This window comes from Rutidosis leptorrhynchoides, chromosome 6 (assembly GCF_046630445.1).
Source record: "Rutidosis leptorrhynchoides isolate AG116_Rl617_1_P2 chromosome 6, CSIRO_AGI_Rlap_v1, whole genome shotgun sequence".
Classification (NCBI taxonomy): domain Eukaryota; kingdom Viridiplantae; phylum Streptophyta; class Magnoliopsida; order Asterales; family Asteraceae; genus Rutidosis; species Rutidosis leptorrhynchoides.
The window spans coordinates 56,318,564-56,332,304 of NC_092338.1; the positions used below are offsets into that span (position 1 = coordinate 56,318,564).

Genomic DNA, 13,741 nt, shown 5'->3' on the forward strand with positions numbered 1-13,741 from the left:
TCGTCATCCTCAGGTAGAGAGAGTTTCAGATGAGGAAATGGAGGAAGCAGATGACATTAGGGATGTCATTAGGGAGGTTATGACTGACGTCTACCAGCGTGTAGATGAGGTAGATATGACAAACGCGGAGAGATTTGGTCGGATGGAGCAGTGGCAAGCTCGGAATGATTACGAGCATTCCAGGAAACGACAGCATGATAGATGGGACTATCATCAGCGTCAGATTATGAGCTGGCTGTCACCTCAGGATCACTACGTTCCGACCCGACCTGCTTACTATCCTCCACACCAGCCCAAGATGAGACCACCATATACTCTCTACGACCCTAACCAGGCCTACCAGTACACCTATCACCAACCATGGAACCCGGACGACAACATGAACTGGAACCCCTATCCAGATTGATATAGTTCCTGTTGGTGATTTCTATGATTTTTATTATTTATTATTTTTATTTATTTATGTTTAAACATATGATATTGTGATACATTAATGTATTGTTTAATAATTTTATTATTTTGTACTAATATTTCATATTTGATTTGAAAGTGAGATTTTAAGTCCCATTTCAAATTACCATGCATGTTTATATTTGTATGTATGTATATTGTCAATTGGACACAACAGGGTAAAACAGCGCATTTTCAAAGACTGGCATTAAGTTCAGCAAAAGCTACTGATTTTGACGACAAAACGAAAAACAAATGTGATGTAACAACAAGACGGAATGAACAAATGATGTGCACCATTTATCATTCAACAAACAAATGCCAATATGTTTGGAAACTTTGGTAAAATTTAATCATTTTTCTACGCTAATCACCCTCAATAATTTAAATTGTTACTGATTTCTTGCAAATGAGGGCATTGCAAGATCTTAAGTGTGGGAAGGGGTTAAATTCTTTCGGATTTTTAAAATTTTAACTTATACACTTGGTTACCATTAAAAATACTAGTAACACAGTAGTTGTATTATAATCTAGTACTCTCTGATAATAAAGAACAGCCCTAGTCTTATATACTGACTACCCAATTCTAGTAAAATTTTCAAAATTTTCAATTAAATGAATTTAAAATCATGTTTATACATATTTATGAGCGATAAAACTAGGTATTAACACCGAAATTATTGTTACCGCGGAAAGGACATAAATTGAGAAACAACCCAAAATGTTAGATTTCATTTAAAATGGAATAGAGGACAATAAAAAGGCAAAGAAAGGAAAATAAAAGCCAAGTGTGGGAAAAATTTACCAAGTTATTTTGAACATATATCACATATTTTTATAAATAATTGAAGATACTTTTGTTTTGGACAAAATTAACCGTTTTACCCGATTTATTGTAATATATTTGAAAGAAAGATGGATCTACACGATGAATCGATTCCATCATTAAAAGGAAGTAAAGTCTTCCAAAAAAGAAACGCGCTTCTTGATTTAGGTCATCAAACAGGGTCGCCAAGTGGTCAGACTTATCCTAACCATGAGAGGATCTGTCTAGTAAAATGGGGAGGACACCGTGCAAATTAGCTTGATAAGACTAATGAATCAGACCCCCAGAAATGGATAATCTCCTTAAAAATTAAAAATCAGCTTTTAAGCCTGATATTACTCATTCCTTGATATTGACTTTAAAGATTGAGAATTACAAACTCATGGAATTCGATGATATCTAAACTCGAACTTGAACGAGAAAATATTTTGATCAAATTACAAACCGATTTGTTTTTTTGAAAACCTATTTTCAATGCGTTCATTACCATTGAACGTAAAATCCTGAGAATTCATCAGAATTCATTAGGTCACCTGAACCAAATCGGGTGTCAACCGTAAGAACGGTGGTTGCATAGCATGGTCAAAGACAGGACCTTGTGCCAGACCGAAAAACTATAGGGTGAGCTTTACTATTGTTCCTACCAAGGATAGTAATTGCATCCGACATGTTATAGACCATAATTAAAAGCATGTCAGGGGACATTGCCTTAACAGTTGCTTGTTCAACGCTTTCCTTTACAACCGGACGGTAGTTTACCGAAAGGTAATATACGGAGCAAGTATACTGGAAGTGTTGCTTTCCCAATACAAGGTTAGCAAGTGGGTGACACAAAACCGCAAGTTTTGACCTAAAATTTTCAAATCTGAAACCCACCAAACCCACAAAAACATTTTGCAAACACACGGTGAAGGGTTATTCCGAAAAACTTATCTATGATAAAAGCTAGATCGTATTTTCAAAAGATCAAATGTTTTCATAAAGATCCAATTTCCTTAAGGATCTAAATTTTTATAGTCATGTGGGACTGTAAGCCACATCGTTACTACCATTGTTCATACCGCCATATAGAAATCACTGATGTACAAAGTGTGAAGAATAAAGAAGTGATTCTAGTATTTTTATTTCAAGACTATATTGCTTGAGGACAAGCAACGCTCAAGTATGGGAATATTTGATAATGCTAAAAACGAACATATATTTCATAGCATTATGCCTCAAGAAAGACAAGCTTTTAGTTGCAAGTGTTCTATTTACAAGTGATATTCGTTTAAATAATAAAAGGTGAAGACAAAAGACAGATTCGACGAATTGAAGACGCAAACGACCAAAAAGCTCAAAAGTACAAAATACAATCAAAGTGGTTCCAATTATTGATAAGAAACGTCTCAAAATTACAAGAGTACAAGACACGAAACGCAAAATACAAGATATTAAATTATACGCAAGGACATTCAAAAAACTGGAACCGGGACCAGAGTCAACTCTCAACGCTCGACGCAACGGACTAAAAATTACAAGTCAACTATGCACATAAATATAATATAATATTTAAATAATTCTTAAAATTATTTATTTATTAATCCATCGGCAAGCTAGGAAACAAAGTCACATGAGCTGGAAAAAGTGGCCATGCGATCGCATGGCCTGGAAGAGCAAATTCCATGCGATCGCATGGCAGTAGGTACCAGGCCACATCTATAAATTTCACAGTTTTTGGTCGAATATAAACATCTTTTTCTTTCCTTTCTCTCAATGTAAACATATATATATATATATATATATATATATATATATATATATATATATATATATATATATATATATATATATATATATATATATATATATATATATATATATATATATATATTATAATTTTAATTTTAATTTTAATTTTAATTCTAATAATAAGGGTATGTTAGTGAATGTCGTAAGGGTGTAAGTCAAAATTCTGTCCGTGTAACGCTACGCTATTTTTAATCATTGTAAGTTATGTTCAACCTTTTTAATTTAATGTCTCGTAGCTAAATTATTATTATGCTTATTTAAGACGAAGTAATCATGATGTTGGGCTAAAATATTAAAATTGAGTAATTGGGCTTTGTACCATAATTGGGGTTTAGACAAAAGAACGACACTTGTGGAAATTAGACTATGAGCTATTAATGGGATTTATATTTGTTTAACTAAATGATAGTTTGTTAATTTTAATATAAAGATTTATAATTGGACGTACCTATAAATAACCATATACACTCGATCGGACACGATGGACGGGATATTTATAAATACTAATAATTGTTCATTTAACCGGACACGGGAATGGATTAATAGTTAATAGACTTATTAAAACAGGGGTGGATTATGTACAAGGACACTTGGCATAATTGTTAACAAAGTATTAAAACCTTGGGTTACACGCAGTCGATATCCTGGTGTAATTATTAAATAAAGTATTAAGACCTTGTTACAGTTTAAGTCCCCAATTAGTTGAAATATTTGACTTCGGATATAAGGATAATTTGACGAGGAAACTCGCACTTTATATTTATGACTGATGGACTGTTATGGACAAAAACCAGACGGACATATTAAATAATCCAGGACAAAGGACAAATAACCCATGGGAATAAATTAAAATCAACACGTCAACATCATGATTACGGAAGTTTAAATAAGCATAATTCCTTTATTTCATATTTAATTGCACTTTTAATTATCGCACTTTTATTTATTGTCATTGTATTTAATTGCACTTTTAATTATCGTACTTTTTAATTATCACAATTTTATTTTATCGCATTTTTATTTATCGCAATTTCATTATCGTTATTTATTTTACGCTTTAAATTAAGTTATTTTTAATATTTTACATTAGGTTTTAACTGCGACTAAAGTTTTAAAAACGACAAACCGGTCATTAAACGGTAAAAACTCCCTTTTATAATAATAATACTACTTATATATATTTTTGTATTTTTACAATTATAAGTTAAAAATATAGCGTTAAGCTTGTTTAAAAGATTCTTGTGAAACGAACCGGACTTACTAAAAACTACACTACTGTACGATTAGGTACACTGCCTATAAGTGTTGTAGCAAGGTTTAGGTATATCCACTCTATAAATAAATAAATATCTTGAGTAAAATTGTATCGTATTTAATAGTATTTTCTTGTAAAAATATAACTATTTCCTAGTACGCCTCGCACACATCAATTATCTTTCTGGTCAAGAAAACATATTCGGTTAGTGTCAATGAAATCGACGTATAGCAACGGAACGATGCATAGTAACTAATATTAAATCATAACGATTTTAGTAGCACTAGTGATATATAATAGCGATACATAACGTTTAGTAGTAGCAGTAGTAAGAACAATGTACACTAGTAACATTATCACTAATTAGCAATAGCAATAGCAATAGCAATAGCAACACTAAACGTAAATTGCCATTAATAAACCAACACTTAAAGAAACAAACTTCTTGTTCAAAACTCATGCATAACCAATAAAAGTAACATATTCCTCATGTCATAAGTAAAACCACATAAGCAAAGCCACATCTAATAATGTATGTGCGAGCATCATATAATAAACAATAATAATTAAATAATGTTCAATAGCGTGGAACAAGTCTAGTCGAGCGATCTCTATTTGCGTTTCTGGAGTTCCTTCAACAAGTACTCGACCATTCTCTCCAAATTTTTGAATCGCAACGTGAGGTCACTAGGGTTGTTGTCATTAGCAGCAGCAGTAGAGGTACTAGGTTTAGAAGTAGATGTAGAAGCGTCATAGGGATGGTAACGGCGACACATCTCAAGTGACTGGTTATCATAGCCAAAACTCTTATAAAATGGGTTATTACGTCGAGCAGGTCCTTTCGGTATCCTACGGTGGCCTCTAGGTCCGTAGGGGCTAACATAATCGGGTTTAACAAAAGGTGACTGGGGTGAATCGGGTACATCAGGTTCGGATTCGGGCTCCGATTCTTCCTCGGAATCCTCTGCCCGTTCCTTTCCTTTAGGCTCGTTCTCATGCTCGGTTTCCATCTCGGGTTCCGATTCGGTATCATCCACAAACTCGAGTATCGTATTTCCTTGCGCTTGCACGGTTTCCTCGGATTCCGTGTCGGAGTCAGTAAGAATTATAAGATTGGAAGAAGTCATTTAGCACTCAAAGAAAACACAAAGTTAGTCACTTAGTAATCATGCCATAATAGATATCAAGTAACATAGTAATTTATTTAACTAGGGTTCATGTAACTTAACAAGTCTATGGTTACAGTCTAGACGCACTAGTTGTCCTAACGTTCGACTCTCTAATGCAGCCTAGTCCTAGGTAACCGATCTGCTCTGATACCAAATGTAATACCCCGTCAGAATCTACTAACGGAATATTAACTCCTGGTCCCACAGTTTAGCGGTCACGCCCTCTATATGAGACGTTTTCGAAAAGTATTCGCATTAATCATTAAAACAAAGTCATTTATTAAAGAAAATGTAACTGAAAACATTTGACATCAATGACTTATGTATACGAACCCAAACATCTTAAAAGAAAACTGTTTAAATGCGAATATATGTTCTTGAAATGAAAACGATAAACATGCTGGACGCCGTCCAGTTCTAGCAGCAAACAGCATATAACTTCAAATAAAGCGGAAGCACTGGCTCTATGTACCTGAGATGAAACATGCAAAACGTCAACGAAAAACGTTGAGTGAATCTACAGGTTTAGTAAATCATTTCTTAAGTAAGGCCACGAGATTTTCTTAGAAAACTTCATTGGAAAAGTATACATTATCATGAGCACTTGATTATAAAGCTTTAACCTTGCGTGAGCCGAGCACACGTCTTTAGTTTACCCTATACTGGAGATACACCGATCAAGTGTACGTGTTACAACTACATAAGCACCTGTTTAACGTTGCGGTGAGGTTTGTCAAACCTAACGGTACCGTCCCTATAAGTCGAGCTTACAAAGTAATTAAAATAATCAAACTAAGGAATTTTTGATCTGAACTCATATGTATATTCTTAGTAAGTTACTTGTGCCAAACACGTAAAATATTCATAAAAAAGCATGCATCTCATCCCTGTAAAAACGTAGTAGGGACTGTAGACTCACCTTAGCAAAAGCACTCGTAAAGATCTTAGCAAATCGTACTGTTGTCGAAACTCTCGACTTGAACAACGCAACCTAATCAAGTAAATCATCTTAAGTATACACTAATAGGTCAAACTTTGTCAACCCATAGTGTACGCAAAGTCCTAGTGCTCAGACTGACTCAACGAATAAGTAAAAGTCAACTAATCCAAGCAAGTCAACCAAAGTCAAACCAAAAGTCAACTCGGTCAAAGTGGTCAACTAAAGTCAAACATCTCAGTAAATCATGCAAACATGGTCAATAAGTCAAACATAGGTCGTATAACATGTTAACGCTCGTAGTTTAGCAAATCGCATTTTCCACACCTTAGAGTAATCCTTCGAAAATCATACGTCTTAAAGAAATACACTCATAGCACATAGCACATAATTCATAAAATTATGACCAACTCCAGATCATAACTAGACTTAAAATCGATTCCAAAAAGTCTAGCCAAAGCCTCATACGATAATTAAAAGTCAGAAGTCAGAAGGGATCAAGTCTGAGTTCATTACAGAAATTTCTGCTCGCGCGTCAGTTTTTAAACATTTTTCAAAAAATATAGAAAATAGATTTTAACGAACGGCCAATTGGTTCATCTCAATACATCTCAAAATTTAAGTGATAAAATAATCAGAAGCATTGCCTTAGCCAATTCGTACAAATTTGCAAAACATTACAGACTCATCAGTTTTTGACCATCAATCGAACATATCATTTAGACGAGCATTTATCTCATGGAAAATCACGTTCTCGCAAGTTAGCATACAAATGAAACATGCCAAGTAACATATAAAATATCATATTCCAGAAGATAAAAGTCTAAATCAATTCCTAGTTCATTCTAGAAATTTTTATGTGAACTTAAAAACAGATTCAGCATACTTTACAAATCAAATATTCATTTTATCATATCGGGAGCATTACATAACCTTTCGACGCAAATATTTAGTCCAAATTGCATAAATTTTCACAAGGAATACATTAGTACATTTTATATAAGCTAAAACACATAGCATGCAACTCAGAAAATTCGGATTTCATGCAAACCCTAACGTAAACTTCGATTACACATATCTTGAGCATACGATAACGAAATCACGCAAAATCGGAGTCTAAAATTAATAACTTTTCGATATCTTTCTAATTAAACATATTACAAAGTCAGATATCATATCAATTTAATCAGATCATCAATAAACAAATTTGTTTTTCGATCATACAACGTTAATTACGCAATCAATCAACAATTAACAACACTAGACATCATTAATTGAGCACTAGACTCTAATACACTATGTAATTGATCAAAAAACTGAATTAATAAAGTTAGGGTTACAAATTATACCTCAAACGAATAAATCGAACACACTAACGCGTAGAGAACGACGATTGGAACAACGTTCGTGTACAAGCTTTCTTCTAATTTTGAGTTTTGAGAGTGTGTGTGTGTGTGTGTGTGTGTGAAGGCCGACGGCCAAGAGAGGGGAGGGAGGAGGGAGATGTCGACTTCTTTTTGTGAATTGTGAGGGTTTACAAGTTTCCTTTTTCTTTTATATCCTAGTTTAGGGCCTTAATCTAATCCACTAATTAATTACATAGCCCAAATAAGAAATTAAAAGTCCAAAAGGGGTGCCCATGGGGTATTTGGCCGAATGGGGCCCTACAGGGGTGTCCTGGGCTCGTTTTGCTAATTTACTTGTACGCGCGTGGTCCGTTTCGTTGCCGTTAATCGTACCGGGTCTCCGGAACATTAACTAGTCGTTGAAACGCAATCACCTTGTTTAATTCATTAAATAAATAATAAATTAAAAATAATTTTCTTAAAGTCAATAATTATCGTAAATAATTATTGTGTCGTTTTCCTGAGTTCCGTAAACTGAAAAGCTTTTTAGACGATAAACTTAATCGTAACGTTTCTAGTTATTTCGCTAACCGAAATAAGTTCGTAAATTAATATAACATATTAATTCAAACATTCCTCTAATAAGTATGTATTTAATTCTATTAAACACACAAATCTAAGTTATCTCCGTTAAATACTTAACGGACAATTAACGATAGTAAACGGAAAAAGTCGGGTTGTTACACGCAAGGAGTATAAAACGAAATATTTAGAATGATGAGCGAAATTGTCTATGAGCATAACATACACATGCAACCAACCAAAGCCCATCAAAGCACAAAGACACCAAACAAACATCCATTCCTAACAAGACAAAATTAAATCAAGAAATCTTCCAAGCCTTCATTAATTAGGTCTACTTCGATTTCCTCCAAGAAACTGACATAAGCTTCAAACGAATAATATAGAAGATACATTCTACCACCTGGTCCACACATCTCGATACATTCTTGAAACATGTGTTGTTCCTTTCTTGCCAAACATAATAAACGGAAGCCGCAAATAAAAGTTTTTCTATAATAATCACAACGGACCTCTTAGAAGCAAACGGAGTAATTGTCTGCACAACATCTCTCCATGAATCTCCTAGACCATGAAGATTGATTCGCACTTGACAATGCCAAATCTGCAACATTTTACCCATCGCACATCGGAGATCACTCGGTTGTCCATTAGGCAACTCCTGTGATTTCATTCTATCATGCGTCTTTTAATTTTCACCTATTAAAAGCCAAACCAAGAATGAACATCGCTACATGCGCTAAGAACACCAAACCATGTGAAACCGGTCTACTTTAGTACTTCTCGATCGAATTGTGGCCAAACATTATGGACCGATTAACGGCCGAAATTTCCCTCATTATCTCTCCAGTGTCGGCGTGTCGCATCAAGCCCATTTAATAAGGCAAGGAGCTCGGCGTGTCGTATCAAGCCCATTTAATAAGGCAAGGAGCTCGGCGTGTCGTATCAAGCCCATTTAATAAGGCAAGGAGCTCAACATGCTGTAGCACATCATACTTTGCCATTTATTTTTTTTAACGATCAAATTTATATTTATAAAAACACGCTATGTTAAGAGAAAAATCACAATATCTTTTTCCATCATGTTTTATCTCATACTATCATGTTCCACATTAGCGTATGTAACATGGAAGTGAGGCCTTGTGGACTAACCAATTAAACAGTAACAACGATTAGACTTCGTAAATAAGTTCAAAAAATTAAATCGACACTAATGATACAACAAAAGGGCAATTTCAAATCAAAAGCCAAATATAATGATACCAATGAAGTCAATAAACTAGAAACAAGTCTCAATACTGTATTTACACCTATTCAAAATTAAAAACGACACATCACATAACAATGTACGAATGATCGTTCCATATCTTGAAAGAACAGTATATAAAAATAATAGTTACACAATAGTAGAGTTCGTCAATACGGTATCTACGGGTAGCGTTTCCATGAGTTGTCCTCGCGATTGTTTCTGAATGCACAACAACCAATGCTATAAACAATAATGAGGAACACGAGAAATACGACGTTGAGGATAGCAACTTTTTTCCAATCGCTTTTTATGTTATCAAGAAGTCCAGCTTTGCATGATTGGCAATTGTAGCAAAGAGTGTTTTGGTTGCTGTCCCAAGCAGTGCAGTCGGGGTTAGCAGACGTTGTAGGTGTTTTGGTCCAGTTTGTTGGAGTCACATAGGTGAAACCGCAGTCGCTTGAAGGCTTGCAGCAACCAGACTACATAAAACATAACAATATCTATAAGCAATAATGAAATATAATTTAGACTATTCGCTATTTGACATACAAAATGAAGGAAAAAAAAGCTTTCAGTGGAGATTGCAATTCGACTCATTAGTTATGGGTCGATTCAAGTAGACCATATATCTTAAATGGGTCAAATCAAGTAATTATGTAAATAATGGGTCATAAGTCAACGCAAGTGTGTTTTGGTGCATACAACCTCATAGTAACCATATAGCTTTTTCATGATACCTAACCTAACCCAACCAGGCCTGGTCCAACTCACACTCACAAATTACCATCTTTTTGACCAAAACCCAATTGGACTTGTTACTCAACCTACACAAATTAAAGAGAATGACCATTTTCCTTTGATGCAGCTTTAGTTAAATTCAGACTAAATATACAAAAAGTCCAAAAACAAGTTTTATGCAAAAAAGGCTATTAAGCTTTTAAGTTTTAAGCCTATCAAAATGATCCAAAATAAATATAAATATATATATTTATAAGAGATTAGGTTCAACTACAACTAATAGTCAAGTAAACCTATTGTCACTTTTCTATTGAAATATAAGCCCATCATGGGTTCTCATATTCACATTAACAGTTATTTTTCCCATCAAATATAACAACTTTGTAACCACCAACACTTTTTTCCATCCACTAAGGTCAAAGTCTACTTTTTGCTTGAAAGGTTGTCAACTTTACACTTTAACAAAGAGACAATTGTATAACTTTCATGAAACCAAATGCTTTATAATCATAAGCAAATTCCACTAACATAAGTTTTTAATCTTCTTCACATGATGTTTGATATTAAAACAACTACGATCAACATACACCAAAAGAATGGTAGTTTATTTAGCCAATCACACAAGCCTAAAACTAAAAAAGCAAATACGTAAAATGCAAACGTATGTGATGGTCTAGTTGTAAAGACTTAATTTCTAAGTTCTCAAGTTCCAAAACTAGGTGAAAAAAGTATACGCCTTTCGCTCTGCTCATCCTATTAATTAATCTGCCTGAAATAAGGATATCCAGATTGATCACAGGGGTTTTCTCCCGAATCCATTCGGGATTCAAGTCCCTCGGGATAGTTAAAGGATCGAGTTCCTGTAACACGATCCAAGTTTTCTCCGGAAGGCGTGTTTGTGTACAAATGATGAGTGTGCCGTTCAAAAAAATAAACAAGTGAATCATCTATAAATAAGTTAACTTACTTTATACTATTGAAAAAAAAATTAAACAAGTGAATCATCTATAAATAAGTTAACTTAATTTATACTATTGTCTTCAAGTCTACCTAACCATGATGTTGACCCACTTTACATTAATTTCATCATTATAAACTCCTAAATCATTACCATTGATATTTATCATACAAAAATCAATGCATAAACCCAATCATATCATACGGAGTACTTTTATTATCAAAATTTTATATATCAAAATTAAATTGATAGATCTAGATCCAAAATTTCTCAAAATATATATGTAAAAATAAGAAATAAGAAAAATAAAAATAAAAAAATACCTGAATAGCAGAAAGATGTTTGTTGTAAAATTCATCTCTAGGAGTATTTCCATCATCAATCAAGCTCTTACAAACTTTACTATCTTCCAAACAGCTTCTAATTTTATTCCAATTCTTATCACTATTAACCCTTTTCTGCAACCAGCTCGAATAATCACCTAACCTATATTCCTTATACCCTCTACCAGAAACCACTTCACCCGCACCTTTATTCGTAACCACAAATGCGAAAATAGTAAAACAAGTCAACAACAAAATCAACAAAAACATAACGAGTAGGTACACCCAGAGTAACCACGACACGCGACAACACGCGCCAATTAGTCCCGCGAGTGAAACAATCATGAGGAACACGCCGAGTGCGATTACGGGTTTATCGAGAAACCGTTCGCATTCGGAGGTTCCTTGATGTGAAAGCCACACGCCGCCGGCGACGATTGGGATTGATAACAGGAATGTAACGAAGTTTAGGATGCCGACGAGGTTGTTGCTAATGCGTACCATGTTTGGTTGTGAGAAAAAGGTTTTTGGCTTTTCGGTGATTTTATTTTTTATTTTAGAGAAATTAAAGAAATTGAGAAGAATATTTTGATGGATAGAAAGGTTTGGATGGGTTTTTGTAGTATAGGTTTGAGGGTGTGAGTGGGGGATTTTATAAAAACTACCCTTATAGTATGATTTTTGTGTAATATGTATCCTTGTTATTTATACTTTTATTTGGGTTCCTGATAATCAGAGAATAATAGTTTAGATTTCTTTTTGTAATTATAATTTCTTTCTTTTTTTTTTTTTTAAACTTCAGTTTGATATCACTCAGCGAGGAAGAAATCATCCATGCGATTATCTTGCTCAATTGTATAACTTGCCCCCAACTGTTGTCTTGGACGAAATCCGGATCAATTCGAGGGCATGATCGATAAAACCTCAGCTCCGCTGCCTTCGCAACGCGATATGCAAAAGGCGACATTGGCTGAATTTCGATATCAAGGAAATATCCGTGTGTACAATGTTGTCACCTCAAAGAATAAAACTCTTAACCCCTAACAAAGAGGTATGACTATTATCACTTGACCAACAACACAAGGATAATTATAAAATTATAATTTCTCTTTTTGTTATGAAATATAAAACATAAATATGATTTAGAGTGGATGATTGGTTTTGAAATGTGTAAATGATAAGTCATGATTTATGTATTCTAGGAGGACTATGAATAATCATTGTTTAAGTTTTTTATTAATTAAATCATACGAGTACGATTTATGATTTATTTTGAATTGTTAAGACATACTATAAGTTAGGGGGAGTGGGTGGTGAACAAAAGAAAGGGTAAAAATGTTCAGAAAATTTATTTAATGGTGTATGCCAAAATAGAGGTGGTGTACGGATCACCTCCCTACTATAAAAGCATATTTGTATTTTCTTGTCTGATAAAATATCTAATTTTTAAAATAGCCACTTGTTTTCTCGGGACATTGTGATCTATGTTTCCACGAGTGTTACCAAACTACCAAAGTAATCCACAGTGATCTTTTATACAAAAATGATGTTAAAGTTATCTAGATTTAATATGTATTCTTATTCTTATATTTTAGTTTATAGAGAAAATAATATAAGGTTATTCTCATGAGTCATGATCATATTTGTGTTCCATCTAGTTATTATTTCTTAGAGTAATAAATTACGATGGTAATATAAATTGAGCTTAATTTTTTGTCAAGCTTGTCGTTTTCGTCTCCTCCCCTCGTAGCTGAATTTTACTCCATATATTATTTGATTCAAGTTTCCAAAAGAAATGAAATAGAGAGAAGATTATAGTAATCTAACAACAAAGAAACAAACAGGTTGACATAGTGGGAGTGACTTGTCTTCCGAATGGAAAGTCGAGAGTTCGAATCTTACACGCTGTAAAATTTCCATTGTTGTTACCCGCCCATTTCATTGGCCTCGAAGGTTGTGGACGTCACCCGAGGGTGTTCTACCACACGTGATGTACGTATGGATTCTCGTGTGGGTTTCTTACTGAATGGCAGTAGAATTGCAAAAATTCGTACCAATGAAATGATAAGATGAGTGGGTGTCGACATCGCATTCGACCCGTCATTGAATCCTAACCG

At 34.0% G+C, this 13,741-nt stretch overlaps 1 protein-coding gene across 1 annotated transcript; it reads right to left on the reverse strand.

Moving 5' to 3' along the window:
* Window positions 1-9,589: 9,589 nt before the first annotated feature.
* On the reverse strand, window positions 9,590-12,211 carry LOC139851913 (tetraspanin-8-like). Its single transcript, XM_071841116.1, has 2 exons — window positions 11,625-12,211; window positions 9,590-10,084 (listed from the first exon to the last, which is right to left on the reverse strand). Exons 1-2 carry the CDS (start codon window positions 12,126-12,128, stop codon window positions 9,785-9,787), a joined length of 804 nt encoding a protein of 267 aa, XP_071697217.1. The 5' UTR covers window positions 12,129-12,211; the 3' UTR covers window positions 9,590-9,784.
* Between the last annotated feature and the right edge of the window lie 1,530 nt (window positions 12,212-13,741).